This window comes from Trachurus japonicus, chromosome 19, assembly GCF_045865225.1.
Source record: "Trachurus japonicus isolate A0001 chromosome 19, Traja_1.0".
NCBI classification, from domain to species: Eukaryota; Metazoa; Chordata; class Actinopteri; order Carangiformes; family Carangidae; genus Trachurus; species Trachurus japonicus.
Window position 1 is genome coordinate 1,767,590 of NC_140925.1, and position 20,492 is coordinate 1,788,081.

At 44.2% G+C, this 20,492-nt stretch overlaps 3 protein-coding genes and 1 long non-coding RNA gene across 5 annotated transcripts in view; all 4 read right to left on the bottom strand.

Annotated features, from left to right (window-relative positions):
* LOC146967107 (CD5 antigen-like) overlaps positions 1-4,276 on the bottom strand; it is a 40,108-nt gene extending 35,832 nt beyond the window's left edge. Inside the window, exons 1-2 of the mRNA XM_085761157.1 lie at positions 4,173-4,276; positions 1,297-1,329 (exon numbers count right to left, since the gene is read on the bottom strand). Of these exons, the coding sequence (XP_085617283.1) occupies positions 1,297-1,329; positions 4,173-4,215 (76 nt within the window). The 5' untranslated portion in view covers positions 4,216-4,276. The remainder of the gene's footprint in view (positions 1-1,296; positions 1,330-4,172) is intronic.
* Positions 4,277-7,200: 2,924 nt separating this feature from the next.
* LOC146967108 (uncharacterized) lies at positions 7,201-15,254 on the bottom strand. Its single transcript, XM_085762173.1, has 5 exons — positions 14,338-15,254; positions 9,766-9,855; positions 9,561-9,646; positions 8,397-8,517; positions 7,201-7,307 (listed from the first exon to the last, which is right to left on the bottom strand). The coding sequence occupies exons 1-5, from the start codon at positions 15,146-15,148 to the stop codon at positions 7,201-7,203; spliced, it is 1,215 nt and encodes a 404-aa protein (XP_085618299.1). The 5' UTR covers positions 15,149-15,254.
* A 231-nt stretch (positions 15,255-15,485) lies between these two features.
* On the bottom strand, positions 15,486-16,147 carry LOC146967109 (uncharacterized). Its single transcript, XR_015034372.1, has 3 exons — positions 16,008-16,147; positions 15,845-15,903; positions 15,486-15,615 (listed from the first exon to the last, which is right to left on the bottom strand). It is a non-coding gene; the product is annotated as an uncharacterized LOC146967109 (long non-coding RNA).
* A 1,863-nt stretch (positions 16,148-18,010) lies between these two features.
* LOC146967110 (uncharacterized) lies at positions 18,011-19,586 on the bottom strand. 2 transcript variants are annotated; one of them, XM_085761666.1, is made up of 5 exons: positions 19,476-19,586; positions 19,313-19,371; positions 18,734-19,069; positions 18,119-18,553; positions 18,011-18,030 (listed from the first exon to the last, which is right to left on the bottom strand). In XM_085761666.1, exons 1-5 carry the CDS (start codon positions 19,511-19,513, stop codon positions 18,026-18,028), a joined length of 873 nt encoding a protein of 290 aa, XP_085617792.1. In that variant the 5' UTR covers positions 19,514-19,586; the 3' UTR covers positions 18,011-18,025. The 2 variants fall into 2 exon arrangements, with proteins under 2 accessions (XP_085617792.1, XP_085617791.1); XM_085761665.1 differs by having other exon boundaries at positions 18,119-19,069.
* Positions 19,587-20,492: the final 906 nt, after the last annotated feature.

Sequence of the window (20,492 nt, forward strand, 5' to 3'; positions counted from 1 at the left end):
TCTAGGCTTTGAAGGCCGAGAAACGAGCCTGGACGGTCAGCTGTGACCCTTCTGGACGTCCGACAGGTCTGAAATTCTACAGAAACTTTGTCCCTAGTGCTCTGAACAAAATCAAATCAAAATCTCAGCTTCCCGCATCAAAGTCTTAGTGATTTATTCAAGGAAACAGGGTCAAAAAGGTTAAATTTAACACTAATCAGTTACCTCTGACCCTTGAATTCATAATAATGTTTTTCAGATAAAAAATAAAATTTCACTCATTGAATTAAAAATTACATTAAATGTGATGTGGACCAGAAAGATGCTGGTGAAAATTATGAAAAAAAAGAAAAAAAGAAAGAAGTCAAGCCAACTTGTATGCACTTTATTGTTGAATTTTAACAATATAGCACCGTTTTTTTATTCAATGTTGAAAACAAAAAAGATGTTAAGACCTTTTAGTTACTAAGAAAATAATATAAGCTCAATTTGTTTTATTTTTTCATTTGCTGGTAACAGCAAGCTCAACCAATTAGACACGTCGCTGATAAATATGAGGATTATGGGTAATGTAGTGCTTCTCCGTGATATGACATTGGAAACAAAACGTGTTTTCTTAAAATAAAGTTGATATTACACAGGGCTTTTGGACTCAGCAGAAGCACATAATATTGTTACACAGTCTTCCTTGGATGGTTACAGCGTTATGGCTAATAATCAGATCTTTCTTCAGAATATTGATTAAACAGAGCAGCTTTTTGAACGCGGAAGTGGTCTTCCACAACCCCCCCCTCCCCCCTGGTCTGACGTAGCTTCCGACCTAATTTATTTATTTATTTATTGATTATTCTGCACCAAACACCATGATCACTAAATAAATAAATAAATAAATAAATAGATAACCGAAAGGACGTCCTTGCTGTAAACTACGTCAGACACAGCAGCATCAGGTTCAATAAAGCTTTAAGGAAAAGTTAAAAAAAAAAAAAAAAAAAAAGTTTTCCTCTGCTCACAGCGTCTTTCCGTGCCGCAGCCGGGTCGGCTGGATCACTTGCTCTGAGCGTCACATATCGCCGCAAAGGGGACTGCATTGGAATCAACTGAAAGCCGAGCGCGTCAAAACCTGACGAAAAACGGGCACCTAATGAGTCAGGCATGTGACGATGAGGGACAGTGACCGTTCGTCAGGCTGTTGACGCACTGGGGGTGAGAATGTGTTGTGAAATCATGTAGTCATGCTCATTTCAGTGTTGAGACATAGGCACCACCCTCATCCATCCACCAGCACCTTCATGTGTCCTCATCCTCTCTGTTTACCTGTGGAGCTGTGGCTTCCTTCAGCCCAGAGTCCTGAGGAGAAAACCAGAAAGGAAACATCAGTGAGATCAGTGAAGACAGCCACGTCACTAAGAAGCAGAAACAGTCGCACCATCATACAGGTCAGGAACAATGAAATTAATCCCCAACACATCCATCCTCCACACTGAGCTCCATATATCTGCTCTTTATCTCCCATGATGCTCCGGGTGATGGGAGTGTTTCTGTCTGTTTCTGTTCAGTTGCTTTTATCAGTCCATCTTCTCCAGCTGGTTTGGATGAAAACCAGCTTGTAGCCCATTGCAGACGTTACTGCAGTAGTGACGAGGCATCGCTGTGTCACTAAAGGAGAATCTGCTCATCTCAACCCAAATATGAAGTAAAACTGGATCAAATCAAATGTAAATGAGCCAGGTTCCTCAGTTTACTCTCATGTCCAGTTTATTCTCCACCCTCTGTTTCCTCGTTCAAACAGGAGGTTCAAGATTTCACATGTAACATGTTAGAACACTATAAATGTTCTGTTTGTAGAACATGATCAGTTTTTTAATGCGAAAATATAATGTTATGATAGTAAAGTGAAATGTTGTACCTCAGTGTTTTTCCTCTATGGGTCTGAACCTGTCTCATGTCTATGGAGGTGTTGTGGTATCCATATCTAGATTTGCAAGTGAAGACCAATCTGCAACTGTGTGCAAAGATCTGTGAATGCATCCACAGATCTGTAAGTGCACAAATCCGTAAATGTGTATGTAAATGTAAAAGGTGTAAAGACATGTATAAAGATAAATCTGTAAGTGTCTGTCATCAGTTATGCACTTATGCACACTTCTGCTGTGGCAGATCCACAAATGCGTGCAGCGATCTGTAATAAAGATTTGTGTGTAACCGTTCCTTTGCCCTGAGCTCAGTCTCACAGGCTCAGGCTCAGGCTGCAGCCTAGCACCCGTAACATTGCTGGGCTACAATCTGGCTTGTTTACGATTTTATGTTTCGTTCATGAACATGCACTGTCCCACCTCAAATAAATTGAATTGAATTGAATTGACAAGGCGGATCTCGATTATTTGCTGTAAGTAAAAGTTCATGTTTTAGTATTAACTCAGTTGAAGTGTTATTGCTGAGCTTTATCAGGGTTACACAGACACTTTAGCTTTAGAGCTAAATCTGGCATATTTACATATTGTATGTTCATGAATATGCAGAGTCCCGTTACAAAAAAACAAATAAATGAAATGAAATGACACAGACACCTGATGCTGTGCTGTCTTTTCCTGTCTGTCTGTTATCCTCCCTCTGCTCTAAAGGAGGGGGCTGCCTGTCTGTTATCCTCCCTCTGCTCTAAAGGAGGGGGCTGCCTGGCTGTTATCCTCCCTCTGCTCTAAAGGAGGGGGCTGCCTGGCTGTTATCCTCCCTCTGCTCTAAAGGAGGGGGCTGCCTGGCTGTTATCCTCCCTCTGCTCTAAAGGAGGAGGCTGCCTGGCTGTTATCCTCCCTCTGCTCTAAAGGAGGGGGCTGCCTGGCTGTTATCCTCCCTCTGCTCTAAAGGAGGAGGCTGCCTGGCTGTTATCCTCCCTCTGCTCTAAAGGAGGGGGCTGCCTGGCTGTTATCCTCCCTCTGCTCTAAAGGAGGGGGCTGCCTGGCTGTTATCCTCCCTGTACTTCAGTGTTGTCTGCCTGGTCTTAGATGTGAGTTCTCAACAGACTGACCGGCCCGACCAACCGGCGTCCGGTCTGGTTGGTTGTAGATTTGTTCAGCCTGACAGCTGAGTACCATCGGCTCCACGCTGCTTCATGTAAACAGTAACGTTACCTGCCCAGACATTCAGCTCACTGTTTGATGCTCTGTGTATTAGCACCTACCCTAACCCTAACAAAGCTCAGCAATAATATCTCTGACAATAAGTTACTGCTAAAACATTCACTTTTACTTACACACGCAGTCTGAATAAACATTTGCAGGTTCATGTACACACACACACTTAACTGTAGCAGTCCAGAGAAGTGGAGGGACAGAAGAAAAGGAAAGGTGGAGCAGAGAGAGAGGGGGACAGAAAACGCAAAGCCCTTGCCACAGATGCAGCGAAATGTTGCAATATAGACTAAGAGACATGTTCACCAGGAGGGAAGGTCAGTCAAAAACGCTATAGCTCTCAATCACCGTCACTACCGCAGACTTTGTATCTCACGGAGAGTTAGTGGAAGTCACATGCGCCGCCCCAGCCCCCTCCACACACACACACACACAGGCACACACACACACACACACACACACACAGGCACACGGCCCGACAATCAATCCAGAACACCTAGAGATGAATGAAAAATATGAATTTGTTGCATAATGTTTGAGCCACTACAGGATAGTTTATACATGCTGAAATAATAAATCATAATTAAATACAGCTAGCTTTTTTGTTTACGCTGCAGCTTTGTGGCAGTTTTCTTTATTGTAATTCTGCACCATAAATGATAGTTTGACTATCTCATTATAATATAGCCTAAACAAGCTCTATATAGTACCACTATAAACTTTATAGGCTGTATTCACAGACACCTGTCTTTCCGGGTTGTGTGTGCAATCATTAATAATATAAAATCAATCAATGTGTATCATATGGCTGCTGTCCTCATGAGTTTTTGAGGATTCACCCATTGCTATATAACATTTGAAAACAGGGTTTTCAATGAAAATCATATATTCAAATAGATAACTTATTGGTCACTCCTAAATTTATTTTAACTATCAAATAGGGTTAGAATACACAACTAGAGGTATGGTGGTCTGCATGAGAAGGGTGGCCTGGAATGGCATCAAATTCCCGGCCTGAATTATTGTCCCAGTCCGCCACTGATAAAGTATGTCCCTCAGTCCTACCTGAGCTCCACAGCAGCAGCAGCAGCAGGTGATCCATGTCCATGTAGACGTCTGTCTTCGTCTCTGTCTCCTCTCTGACTGCTGGACTCGTCCTCTGCTCCTCTGTTAACCTCAGGTTTTATCTCTTCATCTACGTGTGGTGTGTACATCCTATTTAACATTGCATGACTTGTTATTTCCTGAATGACAGTTTCACAGAAACACATCTGCTGCTTTATCATGACACCATCTCAACTCAATGTATATATAGTTCACCTGCTGCATAGAGTCACAGATCTGACCTTTGTATGAGGATTTTAACTCAAAGAAATCCAGATGTAAATGGACTTAAGTCTGTTTTCATCTACTTAAAACCCCGGAGAGACTGCCACACAACCTGCTGCTGGTTTGTTGGGAGAGGAAACATGGAGCTGGTGCTGTTGGAGTTTCTTTGTCCCTTCTCTGGTCGGACAAGTCAGCCAAGAAGAAGACATGGTCCTGGTGGACCACAGGGACACATGGATCTACCTGTTGCTGAGCCAAAGTCTGGGGCTGATCGCTGGTCTCTGCAGGTGGAGAAACCACTTTCACCCGATCGACTAAAACAGCAGGTGTGTGTTGTTACGATGCCCAGACGCTAAGGGTCCATGTTGGTTAAACACCAGCCCTGACCTCAGGTTTGATCCTCAAATACTTTTATTTTAACTCTACATGAATAATAGCAACATTAAAACAGCAGTAATAAAACACATACATGCCCCCCCCCCCCCCCCCCCCTCTCAGAGGTTGAGCTGCTGCCTGTTGCTGAGCGACTGACGTCAGATCTCTGTGGTTTCTGTCACTGAGACCGACCTGATAACACCTGCTGCTGAAAGGACTTTCCACGGAAATGTTTTTTCCTTCTTATTAGTTGATGTTGCAATATTGTGGCCCCTTAAACGATAAGATCAGTTTCAACTGCTTTAATGCGGGGGGGGGGGCATGTGTAACTCTGTGTGCAGGGTTTTATAATCCAGGTTCACTGTGGCTAACACACCGACTCAGAGGCAACATGGCACTCACTTACAGTAAATCTCTCTAAGCATCATGGGAACTGTAGTCCCAAAGCTCAGAGCATGGTCGACCCAGAGAGAAGAAAAAGGACGACAACATCCACTAATATCTATTCGTTTATTAGGGGAGACCGATGGCTGTAACATGGGTCAGTTATTTATTTTTTTTTACTATTTTGGGTTTAATTTAAATTTTAAAAAATTGTATGTTTTTATGTTTGCTCGTTTTTTTTTCTCCTCCTTTCGTTCCCAACTCTTACTGTTAAATGTTTTGTTTTTATATAAAGCACACTCCCTTGGTAAGAAATCTGCTGTATAAATAAAGCTGCTTTGCCTCACCTAGAGAGAGAATCTGTTAGTACTATTTACGTGTCCTTGTCCTTTGTCATTCAAAAATGCCTGAAATATATACAGTATATGATATATTTGCCTGTTTTACCCATGTAATTTAAGTCACGGTGTGTGTTCTGTACATTGTCTTTGTTCAATGAAAAAGTAAACAACATAAAATAAGACTTTGGACTTTTATTGTCCCTTAAGGTAAATTCTCATTATTTTCACATAACCTCTTCATTCCACCACAAGGACAAAGCAAAGTGCAGCACACATAGATATGAGTGAACACATTTACCAAGAAGTAGAAAAAGAAAAAAGAGAGGATGAACTGAGGGGAAGAGGTCACGACAGTAAAGAAGCTTCACCCACAGTAAACAGGAAATAATAAAAAAAACAGAGTAGCTAATACTGAGAAATAGGAAGAAGAACTGAGAAATACGAGCTGGAGCATCAGTCCCCTGCTGCACACACAGCACAGCGCCCCCTGCTGCACAGTTCAGTATCTGCAGAGGGTTGGCAGAGGCCGGGAGGCGCTTGATTTATGTATCCACAGTGCCCGACAAGAGGAGCTTAAACCCCAAAGTGTGTGTGTTTAATCACAGTGGCTGTTTCTGTGTTATTTATGGATGTCTGCTGAACAGTAAAGAAAGGATTCATTGATAAAACGCTACAGTTGTGCCCCCACCCAGTAGCCTAATAATAACACGCCTTGTTGTAGTAATATAAAGGATTTCAAAGTCATCAAAGGATGGATTTCCAGTACTATGCATCATATTTTATATCAATGATCCAACAGGAAACTGAACATAAGAGTCATAGCTTTATATTTTTATTCATGATTTGTTTGTAAAATTAAATGCAATAGGCTATAAAAGTGCAAAAAACAAAACATTAGTGGATTCATAAAGGAAAACAAAACAGAGCAAAACAAAAGTAAAATAACACCAGATAGTAATGCATTATTCATGAATATAGACTTATATATTGTGCATATTGTATGCGTCTTTGTATTGTCTCCTTGGATTTATAATGGACCTGAGTCCGTAATAAAGATTATCTATGTGCAAAAATGATACCAGACTGTTAGCTCCACCCGCTCAGGCGGTGTTAGGTTGACAAATGAAGCCAACCTTGATGCTCGTTTCAGGTAGAGCACTGGAAAAGAGAGTAAGGACACCACCATTGACTCCCGTGGTAAGGGTTTTGCGCCCCTAGTGGCAGGATATGGGTATTGCAAAAGCGCCCAGAAAACCCATTCACTCCAATGTGCGTTGCCCACTCGCTTGTAAATTGATGAAAACGGCCGTGTTTTTGTTTTTAGGTGTCTTGGTCATATCAAATTACACTTATAATTTGTTTATTACAAAATGTAGATTGAAACATTAAAGCAGAAGTCAGCGATCCGGTGGTTTTGTCTAACTTCCTGTCAGCCGATGGAGTTAGCAGTCCCCGCCCTCGTCCCTATGTCACCACTTTCACGCGCATCCCTTGGCTGCACACACAGAGAGGACTGCCCCTTTATGCCGTTCTCTCTCCTCATTGGATAAAGGTTGTAGGATACAAGGAAAGTTTTCTCCTCGGCTTACAGCAGAGCAGAGTGACTGACAGACCCTTGTTTCAGACCAAACACTCGGCGAGGTGAGCAGCGAGCTGTTTGAGGGTTAGGCCTGTCGCAGCGGAGACCTGGAGAGAGTCCGGAAACTGGTGACGGCCGAGAACGTGAACAGTCGGGACACGGCGGGGAGGAAGTCCACGCCGCTGCACTTTGCTGCAGGTGAGACGCACGTTGTCCCCCCGTCTGTCTCCATCTCTGGCTGTCTTTACACTGCACGGTTCAAGTGGCCCAATTCAGATTTTTTCCTCTCAAGTGGCTCAGATCGGATCTGTAACATGAACGTGTAAACGGGACAAATGCGCATTGAATCGGATGTTGTCAGATCAGATTCAGGCCCCCGTTATATGTGGAAATAAATCACATACAAATCGGATATCTGCCAATGCGTCTGCAGTCTAAACAGACTGATCGGATCTTTCCTGGCAACGCGTGTCATACGTCATCAATGATCATATTAATTCACGTGCTCACGCGTCTCGCTGAACCTCTGTAGCCTGTGATTGACACGTGGGGCTGACCTGGACTATTGACCTGGACTACCGTGGCCAGCTGTGGCCAGCTGTAGTCACTGTCACAGGCGTTACAGTGTTTCATTTTTGTGGTGTCCGTCTGTTTTTCCCCCTCACTAGTTCTTGTTTTCATATAGCCACTACAGTAACATTCATTTCTATGCGGATCGATACGAGGGCAAGCGAGGGAATGTGAAAAAAGAGAGCGCACAAGATAAACACCAGATTTCACGTTTTCCTACCGGCAAAAACTGAACCGAGCCGATAAGAAATCAAGAGAGGAAAAACAAATGTACACAAATGTGTCCAAGAGGCTTTGTCCCGTCCTCACTACGAGAACGACTGTCACCGTCACTGTATCTCACAGCAGCTCCGCTCCACGCAGCCACTTCACTAACTTCATTTAGTAAGGACAGACTGAGAGAGACTGCTTGATGAAAAACTGTCCCCGTGGTCTGAATTTCCCACGCTGTCCTACGGACACTGAATGTGCGTGCGTCCTCGACAGTTTTCAATTTGGATACGGGAAGAGGACAAGCGCGGTGTAGATACTGAGGAGGTCAGGAATGTGTTGTTCAGACCTGACACACACACACACACACACACAATCATTACGCACCATGTCATTTCACAAAAAAAAAAAAGAAAAGTGAAATAGCGGCAGGAAGACATGATTAATAAGTAGGAGTGTGTGTGTGTGTGTGTGTGTGTGTGTGTGTGTGTGTGTGTTCACTCTGCGGCCCGCTGATGAGCCTCTCCACTCCTTTGATGATCTTGTGTCTGTGTCCGTAGGCGTTGATGCCGATCTCCTTCAGCTCGCCGTGACCCGTCTCCACCAGCACGTCCAGAGTGATCTACACACACACACACACACAGATCTAAAGTCTCCTCCCCAAACATGTTGTGATGCTGAAGCTGCTTCTCTTGGACATTTAAAGGACAATTCCGGGCAAATTCAACTGGGGGTTGTATGTTCCTAACATTTTAGGTCTAAAAGAAGGAATCTGAAGGTTTCCAGTTTAATGTCTCCTGTTTTGCGGTAGTTGTGTCTGTCCCCGCGTCGCCACGGCAGCAATGAATGGGAGCGGATTGAAGTTCTGCTGCTTAGGCTGTTTCCATCCCTCAAAGCCACAGACAGCGTCAGATGGAGACTCAAACATGCACCCAGAAGTTTAATACAAACATCTACCTTTATTTTGAAGGAGCTTTAACACAAACGTCTACCTTTATTTTGAAGGAGCTTTAATACAAACGTCTACTTTTATTTTGAAGGAGCTTTAACACAAACATCTACCTTTATTTTGAAGTAGCTTTAATACAAACATCTACCTTTATACTGTATGGAGCTTTAACACAAACATCTACCTTTATACTGTATGGAGCTTTAACACAAACATCTACCTTTATTTTGAAGGAGCTTTAATACAAACATCTACCTTTATACTGTATGGAGCTTTAACACAAACATCTACCTTTATACTGTATGGAGCTTTAATACAAACATCTACCTTTATTTTGAAGGAGCTTTAATACAAACATCTACCTTTATACTGCATGGAGCTTTAATACAAACATCTACCTTTATTTTGAAGTAGCTTTAATACAAACATCTACCTTTATTTTGAAGGAGCTTTAATACAAACATCTACCTTTATACTGCATGGAGCTTTAATACAAACATCTACCTTTATACTGCATGGAGCTTTAACACAAACATCTACCTTTATACTGCATGGAGCTTTAATACAAACATCTACCTTTATTTTGAAGGAGCTTTAATACAAACATCTACCTTTATTTTGAAGGAGCTTTAATACAAACATCTACCTTTATTTTGAAGGAGCTTTAACATGTGATGCTGATGACATCAGTACAGGTGTATCTCACCTGTCAGTACAGCTTTGGCGGAGAGTTCTGCCAGATCCAGAGCAGTTCGACCGTCTGTGTTCCTGATGGTCGGCTCGGCTCCGTGCTGCAGCAACACTACACACACACACACACACACAAACAGACACACACAATCATATCTACATATCAAGGTGTGTGTCTGAGTTTGTGTTCTTGCAGGTGTGTTTTTCTGCCTATAAACACGTCGATCTTGCCCTTGATGGCGGCCTCGTGCAGCGGCGTGTAGTTCCAGTTGTCTCTGGCGTTTGCGTCGGCGCCGTGATGCAACAACAGACACATGGCACCTGCAGAGACACAACATGACTCAACGTGTAGTCAGTGCACAGGTGTTTAAAGGGATACGCCAACTTTTTTTTGTATGTGTCTTGCCTCATTCCCGAGTCCATGACCAGCAGATAGACACCATCCTTTCGACTGTACGTGCAGTAACAAGGGAGATAGAGCCGTATCGCCCGTAATTAGCTTAGCTCAAACACTGGAAGTGTATGGGTAGTGTTAGCCTGCCTCCACCTAAAGTCGCTAATTAGCTTAGCTCAAACACTGGAAGTGTATGGGTAGTGTTAGCCTGCCTCCACCTAAAGTCGCTAATTAGCTTAGCTCAAACTCTGGAAGTGTATCCACCTAAAGTCGCTAATTAGCTTAGCAACTCTAAACGGAAACCGGCGGGCCGATCTTCGTCTCAGAGCTGACAAAACTCTCCGGTAAGGCATCTTGAGCGGTCAAATGCCGGTAACGGGACGAGATCGGGCAAAACGGAGGGTTCAACCTAGCTACATCGAGGGTAGGTTAGCTTCCTATTTCAAAGTAAAAGCACAAATTCTATCGTCATGGTGTTCTGTATGTAAAGGGCAACGGGTGTTTTATTTTGTGAAAGTAACCGGAAGTGCGTTGGTCACAACGGCAAGCTTGAGTAGCGCCGAATTCGTCCGAACAAAATTGTAAACAGCTGGTATTTAGACAAATTAACGACACACTGCTGATCTAAACGGCTACTTTCTCACCTAAACATGTTTGAACTGTGGATAAAGTGATATATTTACAGAGTTTAGAGCTAAAATGAAATCAGCTTCTGACTGTTGATTTCAGCTCGGGTAGGAGGCAGGCTAACACTACCCATACACTTCCAGTGTTTGAGCTAAGCTAATTACGGGCGATACGGCTCTATCTCCCTTGTTACTGCACGCACAGTGGAAAGGATGGTGTCTATCTGCTTGTCATGGACTGGGGAGTGAGGCAAGACACGGAATTTTTTTTTTTTGACGTATCCCTTTAAGATGTCAGGGCTTTTAATGTGAAAAAATCCACAGAAAGTGTGGTAAAGGTAAAGGTACTTTATTGGTCACATATACAGCTAGTACAGTGAAATTCTTTCTCTGCATTTAACCCATCCCTGAGGAGCAGTCAGGTAGAAAAAAAAGCAGCTGGACAGCGTGAGTTTTGATTTTTCAACGCAAAGGTCTCTAGAGATTAAAAACACATCTCCTAATTCCACCTTAAATGTGGAGCCGAGCCGCTGGTGTAATTTATGTTGATGGGCGGTGGCGTGAAGGAGCAGAGTTGTGGTTGAAGTGGCGGTGGCGGCCGATTGGACGTGTAATGTCCCCGGCTCTTCACAAGAGGCTCTTGAGCATCGGCCACGAACAGACGTCCACTCAGACAATCAGAGCTGCTGTTAGAGGACGGAGACGAGGCTGAAGAGCAGCCATGATGGTGATGATGATGATGAGGAGGAGGAAGAGTAGTTGCTGTCATATTATCACATCCTTTATGTTTGTCCCTTCTCTCACATTAGATCTGATCCGCTTCCCCCCTCAAACAAGAAGCAGTGCATTCTGGGAGGAAAAAAAACCTCTCCTTTCGACTTATGCAGCAATCATGTTCTGTGTTGTTTATTGCCTTTTTTCTTTATTTTATTTTAATTTTTTATTTTACAAACAATCAGAATTAGCATTTCTTTGATAAGAGAAGCTCAATGAAAAATAGCCAGATAAAATAATAATAAAAACAGAACATAAGAGCATGAATTACTTTTATGTATTTATGTGTATATCTTTTTTTATATAGCTCTATTCTAATTTAATATTCTCTCTTTTTATCAGTGTCATAGCCACAGAAACGAAATTTCGTTCATACATCCACTGCAGTGTATGTTTTTCTGAATGACAAATAAAAATCTATTTATCTGTCTTATCTAAATATATAATTTAAGTGTAGGATGTCTTCAGATGAATATTTCAGAGCAGAGATTAACTCAAGATCAACAAATGAAGAACCACATGCATTCCCATCAGTGAGTTTATTGATTTATTACTGGTTTATTTTAATACAGATGAAATCTAGCAATCTGGAAAAGCTTTATTAACTGGATCAGTTGATCAACTGGTTGCAATTGGATAAATGAAGATCTTGTTCTATCGTCACAGGCTCCCCTCCGTTTTACTTTAATGTTATAGAGAATGTATTTTATTGATTGATTGTCTAAATTCCAATGTCATAGTTTCACCACGGTGTATTACGGAGTGTCGGTGAACGCCTCTCTGCTGCCCACAGGCCTACCCCGAGTACCTCATCACCTACCAGATCATGAAGCCGGACTCTCCTGCAGACGGATGAAGGTGGAGAACGTGGAGATCATCTCATTATCTGCATGCACAATGAAAAAAAACAAAAAAACTTTATTTATACAATGTATAAAAAACATGTAGGTTTTTATCAGATGCCTGTTTGTTTTTTTTATGCACTTTATGAACAATGGCTCGTCTCATGATGTGACGTGATGTGACTGTTTTTGATTTCGTCCGTTTCTCACTCTGTTCGGTCCAGTGGTTTTCAGGGTCCAGTTCCTGCAGAGACAACGAGTCGTTCCAACACGTCAGTGACAGCGAGAACTAGAAAAGATAACAAACAAACTGTTCAATGATGTTTATTACGTCTTAAAGGGATAGTTCACTCAAAATTGAAATTCCACTCATTATCTATTCACTCTCATGTGGACTAAGGGCTGGGAGAAGTTTCGGAGTCCTCCGTGGTTTCTCTGAGTTACAGCGGGGCTCCGTGCAGCACTGCATGTCCATATGACGGTTGAGAACGGAGCTCACTTTTCTTCATCCAAAAAGACACACCAAAAATCATCCAAATACCTCCATAGTGCTCGTCTGTGGAGCCCCTCTTGTATTGAAGCCCCAACATGAGAAATTGTTCTGGAGAAAATTAAATAAGTCTATATTTTAAACTTGTTTGTAGTGGAAGCTCCCAGTGTCAAAGCAGCGGCAAAGCAATGAACTGAGACACTGGGAGCTTCTGCTACAAACAAGCTGAACGCAGGATTTTTTCCAATCAGAAAACCAATTACACTCCTGTCCGATCTGTGTGTTGATGAGCAGCTGAACGCCGTTTCTGCTTCGGGACGTCTGGGTCTTTCATCCACAGACACCGTGCGTCAGCAGAAATCTGCTCAGGATTTCTGTTGGAATAGAGAATCAATTATTCACAACGTTTCCTGCAAAAATATAAAACAAAGGCATGAGAAAAGAGCAGGAAACTGCAGTGCAAGTAAGAAGATGGTGAAATAAGTGATTCTCATTAGATGAAATTTGTGTTTGAAAACCTGCATGTTTTCAGAGCCTAATGCCTTTTCCGTCAAACTCTGCTGGTTCATGCTTCCTCCAGTGTCACATTTTAACCAAGGGGGCAGTTGTCGGTCTGAGAAGTGAAGCTCACTTCCGCGTTCAAAAAACTGCAATCCCCTCGGCTTCCTCTGGGGGCTGGTGTCAGAAGGGACCATTCTCCATAGACCCCCATGTTAAAATCGCCGATTTTACATCCTCAATAAACATGTTAAAAGGCTGGTGTCAGAACGTTTTTTGTCTCAATCGATAGTTTCTACCCCCACACACACACACTCTGAGGGGTTTAACTCTACCGTTTGACTTATTAGGTTAAAACTCTGGCCAATTAGGGTGCGGAAACGTTGAGTGACAGGTCCGAGCAGCTCCGTGGACAGCTGCTTCGAGGCCAGTGGGCGGGTTCTCGGCTAGCCAATCCAACAAGATGCCATTCAGGCCGCCATATTGGAGTCACAAAAACGACTCCCCAAAATCAATGGGTGACATCACTATGTCCATTCTTTTTACAGTCTATGATTTTAACACATTAAAGCCATAGTGATGAATTAGAGCCACCTCAGTCTTGGTCACCATGTTAAATTTTCAAATTAACAGTAACAATGTTAGCATTTCCATCCAAAATGACAGTCTAAAGACCCCAAGATAAATTACATGGGACTAGTTTGAACACTGGTTAAAGCCCTATCAGAGTTATTTGGCGCCAATTTGGAATTAACCCACACTCACCAACAGCTTCACACACATAACTGCCCTTAGTCCCTCACATTGACTGAGGAAATACTCCCAGGAATGATTGAGCTAAAAATTTTAATTGAACACTGAAGAGACCCAGAATTGGCACTGCAGACCACTGTCTTTGACTTCAGCTCGGTTTCTAGATCTGACAGAAGGTACAGCCCCGTGAACAAAACGGAGCATAAGTGTGCTGAGAAGTTGAAGTGCAGTCAACAAAGTTCAAGGAGCCAACAAATATTGATTTTTAGTTTTTATTTAACAATTTTACACTCCAAATGTTGAACTAGTTTGACCAGACTGAAGATCAATCCCAGTTTTACCCTGAAAGACAATGAGAAGGGATAATGTTAATATGCTCAAGATTCACTGTTGAGAAAAGCAGCTCAGACTTAAATTTGACATTACCTCTTTTTACCCCTTTGGCCCCAGATGGTGGAAGCTTGCTTGGAGTGTTGCTTGGCATCTTGCTTGGAGCATCGTTCACAGTGGGTGGGTTGATGGGTGGAGGAAGGTACTCTGGAGAATACTGCATGTGGGAGTAGAAGTCTCGTGCACGCTGGAAGCCATCTCTGGTCTGAATGATGTAGGTTGAGGGCAGCACCAGAGGAGAAGTCTCACTCGGGGTCTCACTTGGGGTCTCAGGTACTGCTACTGCTTCCCACCTGAAGTCAGGGAAAGGACGAGGTGGAAGGGGTAAAAAGCCAGGGGCTGAGACGTAGGCTTCTCCTGCAGGCTGTGCAGGCCTCAAAGATGCATCTGGTGTAGGACCGCCATAAGGCATGGGACCATCACCCATGTGGAGGGCTGGGGAACCTGCACTGGAGCCACCTCTGTAAGGCATGGGACCATCACCCATGTGGAGGGCTGGGGAGCCTGCACTGTAGCCACCTCTGTAAGGCATGGGGCCATCACCCATGTGGAGGGCTGGGGAGCCTGCACTGGAGCCACCTCTGTAAGGCATGGGGCCATCACCCATGTGGAGGGCTGGGGAGCCTGCACTGGAGCCACCTCTGTAAGGCATGGGACCATCACCCATGTGGAGGGCTGGGGAGCCTGCACTGGAGCCACCTCTGTAAGGCATGGGGCCATCACCCATGTGGAGGGCTGGGGAGCCTGCACTGGAGCCACCTCTGTAAGGCATGGGACCATCACCCATATGGAGGGCTGGGGAGCCTGCACTGGAGCCACCTCTGTAAGGCATGGGACCATCACCCATATGGAGGGCTGGAGCATTGCCAAGAGAAGGTGCAAACCTGGAGGTTGAAGCCCAAGCACCGACAGGCTGAGGCTGCACAGGAGGGAAGCTGGGAGCCTTCTTCGCTGGGGCCTGCTGCACAGGGAAGCTGGGAGCCTGCTTCGCTGGGGCCTGCTGCACAGGGAAGCTGGGAGCCTGCTTCGCTGGGGCCTGCTGCACAGGGAAGCTGGGAGCCTGCTTCGCTGGGGCCTGCTGCACAGGGAAGCTGGGAGCCTGCTTCGCTGGGGCCTGCTGCACAGGGAAGCTGGGAGCCTGCTTCGCTGGGGCCTGCTGCACAGGGAAGCTGGGAGCCTGCTGGGCTGGGGCCTGGGCTGGGGCCTGGGGCTGTGACAGGGGCATCATGAGGGGATGAGAACCTCCAGAAGGAGAGTGTGATGAGCCAGAACTGCCACTGTTGCTCCAGGTACCCATGTAGGGGTATTTATAGTCTGGACAGGATGGGAGAGTCAAGAATAAGCTTCAGTTTGTGCACATACTTGTCATGGAGAGCATCCAGATGTCATCCAACAGCATTTTGAAAGGTTGGTGACAAAGTTATTTGGGAGCTGCAGAATACATTTGAAGATGTATCGACTATGAAACGCAAGGTACTTATGCATTTGCTTTGTTTAGAGTCCTAAAAGCTGACCAGTTTGTCAAGTGAAGAAATTACTTTACCTCCTTTTGTTGCAGGAAAAGCAGCAGCACAGCTCAACAGCAGACAGATCCAAGAAACCCTGAAACAGTGAGAGATGTTCATTTTTGCTCCTAAATGTAAAATTTAGCTGGAACTGAGTGACTTTAAGGAGAAGTTTAAAAACACAAAAACAGTTCCTCTTACCTCAAAGCCAGTCCAGGTGCCATGTTTAACTCTGACATCGCAGTGGAGTTTCAGCAGTTTGTCTTCAGCAGCCAGTGAATAGTGGAGACTGACAGTCTGGTCTGTTTGCTGAGTGGAGCTTCTTTGGTTTTATACTGCTGCTCCTCATGGCCTCTGCTCTAATTACACTCATTAGCAGCACCTGGGGCCCAATCAGGCCCTGATGGGGCCCAGTCTGTGTCCAGAGAGGGAGGGGGAGTGTAAGGGTGCGTTCAGGTTCAACACCTATATTTTTAAACCTGATTCACTAAATGTATACGTTTTAACCTGCCTCTATTAGTATTTATTTTCATTTCTACATATCTGTATTGCACAAATATTGTCTGTCTAATATTTATGAGTGTTAACATGTGTGTTTGTACTGAAAATTCTCAAATAGAAGCCAAGTCTCAAATAGACGCTGGCCTCTTATAGAGGCTGGGTCTGGCTACAAGTTTGAGCAAATAAAAGCCGGTCTCAATTGGAATTTATAATTTCTGCAAGTTCTTATTAATGAACAAAACCTCTCAGAACCCACAACTGCCAGTTTGAGCAGTTTCTAAGCTGCTTCATTCATGCAAGAGTTCTCAACAGACCTGAGACCTCAGACCTTGACCCAGTCCGATCCGCAGGTGCTAAACCCCGGACCTAATGTGGCCGTACTCACGAGCACTAATTCTTGGCTCGAGCGTGACCAAAGAAAAAGGAAGCCCATGGTCCGACCTGACTTGAGTGGGCTACATGTTTTCGACCCTAACCCGGTGCGTCCCATCATGTTGTTCGGGCCGGTCTAGTCAGTTGAGGACGCCGACTGACCCGAGGAAAGAGCCTATACTGTTTGGCCGGAGCACGCATTTATGTACAGTAGAGGTTACATTTCTAAATGAATGCTGCTCTGAATCCGAATCTTTTTTAAACAGTAAGAAGAATGATTTAACAGTATTTCCCCATCTTAGCTGAGCATGAGATTTGTTGAAAATTAAATAAAAGCCAGTCCCATATAGACGCCTGTCTCAAATATAATTTTTACAATATATAGTATATCAGTTGGGCAGTGGAAGCACATAAAAGCCCAGTCTTACGGTATTTAGCGACAGTGTAGAATGGACTAAGGTCTGTACGGCAAAATGAGAAGGGAACCCATGATGTCATATGTGACAGTTGAGGTTCCTGTTACTATGCCTCCAATTGATCATGTGCCCTGGCTACTTGGCCAAGGGGATGTCCCTTTGGGTGACTGGCAAGCGCGCATGACTATTACCCGGGAGGTGTGGGTTCAATCCCCGCCCGGACACTCTTCACCTTGCCACACATAGATAAATTTAACTGGAGGTTGTTTAGCATCTGACAGAGGAAGAACAGAGACTCTCTTTGGCCTGTCTCACCATGTCACCTGATTGTGAGGTTTCTGATCATCCACCCTGCAGAGGTTGTGTTTTTAAAGTGAAGTGACTGTATAAAGGTCATGAATGATCAGAATTTTCACAGTGATGGTTGTAAACAATGGAGGGCAAATGAACTCACTTCTTCCAGTGTGTAAATTGGAGCCACTGCAGTCTTGGTCAACATGTTTAAAATTTCCATCCAAAAGGACAGTACCCAAGATAGTTACAAGGGAGCCACACTCCGACAGTGGTATGCATTTGCTAACAAGCTCAAAGGCAGTTTCAGTTGTATAGCCCATTGTTTTACACAGCATCATCTGCCCTTACCCTCACATACTCCCATAGAGAAATTGAACACTGAAAAGTGTTTGAGACCCACAATTAGCACTCCAGATCAGTCTTAGGCATCATCTCAATTCTAAACATCTGACAGAAGGTACAGCCCTGTAAACACTGAGGCAGTTGGAACCAGAGCACAAGTGTGCTGAAAAGTTGAAGTGCAGTCAAACAAAGTTCAAAGAGCCAACAAACATTGATTTTTAGTTTTTATTGAACACTTTTACACTCCACATGTGGAACTAGTTTGACCAGACTGAAGATCAGTCCCTCCCAGATTTACCCTGCAAGACAATGAGAAGGGATAATGTTAATCATGCTCAAGAGTCACTGTTGAGAAAAAAGAAAAGCAGCTCAGACTTGAATTTGTACCTCTGTAAAACTTTGTCCCTTTGGCCCCAGATGGTGGAAGCTTGCTTGGAGTGTTGCTTGGAGTGTGGCTTGGCATCTTGCTTGGAGCATTGTTCACAGTGGGTGGGTCGATGGGTGGAAGAAGGTACTCTGGAGAATACTGCATGTGGGAGTAGAAGTCTCGTGCACGCTGGAAGCCATTTCTGGTCTGAAAGATGTCGGTTGAGGGCAGCACCAGAGGAGAAGTCTCACTCGGGGTCTCACTTGGGGTCTCAGGTACTGCTTCCCACCTGAATTCAGGGAAAGGACGAGGTGGAAGGGGTAAAAAGCCAGGGGCTGAGACGTAGGCTTCTCCTGCAGGCTGTGCAGGCCTTAAAGATGCATCTGGTGTAGGACCGCCATAAGGCATGGGACCATCGACATTCCTGGGGGCTGGGTAGCCTGCACTGGAGCCACCTCTGTAAGGCATGGGACCATCACCCATATGGACGGCTGGGTAGCCTGCACTGGAGCCACCTCTGTAAGGCATGGGACCATCACCCATATGGAGGACTGGGGAGCCTGCACTGGAGCCACCTCTGTAAGGCATGGGACCATCACCCATATGGAGGACTGGGGAGCCTGCACTGGAGCCACCTCTGTAAGGCATGGGGCCATCACCCATATGGAGGGCTGGAGCATTGCCAAGAGAAGGTGCAAACCTGGAGGTTGAAGCCCAAGCACCAACAGGCTGAAGCTGCACAGGGAAGCTGGGAGCCTTCTTCGCTGGGGCCTGCTGCACAGGGAAGCTGGGAGCCTTCTTCGCTGGGGCCTGCTGCACAGGGAAGCTGGGAGCCTTCTTCACTGGGGCCTGGGCTGGGGCCTGGGGCTGTGACAGGGGCATCATGAGAGGATGAGAACCTCCAGAAGGAGAGTGTGATGAGCCAGGACTGCCACTGTTGCTCCAGGTACCCATGTAGGGATATTTATAGTCTGGACAGGATGGAAGAGTCAACAATAAGCTTCAGTTTGTGCACAAATTGTCATGGAGAGCATCCAGATGTCATCCAACAGCATTTTGAAAGGTTGGTGGCAAATTAAGTGATTTGGGAGCTGCAGAAGATTACCAAAATACATTTGAAGATGTATCGACTATGAAACGCAAGTTACTTATGCATTTGCTTTGTTTAGAGTCCTAAAAGCTGACCAGTTTGTCAAGTGAAGAAATTACTTTACCTCCTTTTGTTGCAGGAAAAGCAGCAGCACAGCTCAACAGCAGACAGATCCAAGAAACACTGAAACAGTGAGAGATGTTCATTTTTGCTCCTAAATGTAAAATTTAGCTGGAACTGAGTGACTTTAAGGAGAAATTTAAAAACACAAAAACAGTTCCTCTTACCTCAAAGCCAGTCCAGGTGCCATGTTTAACTCTGACATCACAGTGGAGTTTCAGCAGTTTGTCTTCAGCAGCCAGTGAATAGTGGAGACTGACAGTCTGGTCTGTTTGCTGAGTGGAGCTTATTTGGTTTTATACTGCTGCTCCTCGTGGCCTCTGCTCTAATTACACTCATTAGCAGCACCTGGGGCCCAATCAGGCCCTGATGGGGCCCATTCTTTGTCCAGAGAGGGAGGGGGAGTGTAAGGGTGCGTTCAGGTTCAACACCTATATTTTTAAACCTGATTCACTAAATGTATGTTTTAACCTGCATCTATTATTTCAAAGGAAATACTATTATTCCTTTGAAATTAGTGTTGTGACGTTCACGAACGAACCGATTCTATTGAACGGCTCGTTAACATGAACGATGGGAACCGAGTCACAGCTGGGAACCGTTCTTTTTTTCTTTCTTTTTTTTTTACATCTCGGTGTGTTCATAACAGTTAATTGAAGCTGCTCCATTGGCTACGTAAGTGGCGTGCAAACTCAGATATTAGTGGGATATCTAATTTTGTCTTAAAATCTCACCCCATTATTTCCAAGATAAAATGAGTTACCCCCAGGCTGGCTTCTTAAAACTTAATAAATATTTTTAAAAATCAGTCAAATGAGCCAGTTTTTTGAACGGCTCTTTGAAAGGAACGGCTCACCAAGATCCGGCTCCCCTCAAAGAGCCATAAATCCCATCTCTATTTGAAATACTATGACCTGGAAAAATGAGAATATGCACCGGCTTACTGCATCTATTAGTATTTATTTTTATTTCTACATATCTGTATTGCACAAATATTGTCTGTCTAATATTTATGAGTGTTAACATGTGTGTTTGTACCGAAAATTCTCAAATAGAAGCCACGTCTCAAATAGACGCTGGCCTCTTATAGTGGCTGGGTCTGGCTACAAGTTTGAGCAAATAAAAGCTGGTCTCAATTGGAATTTATAATTTCTGCAAGTTCTTATGAATGAACTAAACCTCTC

Bases quoted from the DNA above. Each gene is read 5' to 3' on its own strand.
- LOC146967110 (XM_085761665.1), bottom strand. From the start codon at position 19,513: ATGTCAGAGTTAAACATGGCACCTGGACTGGCTTTGAG. The intron at 19,372-19,475 runs GTAAGAGGAACT...TCACTGTTTCAG, and splicing joins GCACCTGGACTGGCTTTGAG to TGTTTCTTGGATCTGTCTGC. The intron at 19,070-19,312 runs GTAAAGTAATTT...CATCCTGTCCAG, and splicing joins TTTTCCTGCAACAAAAGGAG to ACTATAAATATCCCTACATG.
- LOC146967108 (XM_085762173.1), bottom strand. From the start codon at position 15,148: ATGGGTGATGGTCCCATGCCTTACAGAGGTGGCTCCAGTGCAGGCTCC. The intron at 8,518-9,560 runs GTACTGACAGGT...GTGTGTGTGTAG, and splicing joins CAGAACTCTCCGCCAAAGCT to ATCACTCTGGACGTGCTGGT. The intron at 7,308-8,396 runs GTGAACACACAC...TCTCACCTGCAG, and splicing joins GCTCATCAGCGGGCCGCAGA to CAAAGTGCAGCGGCGTGGAC.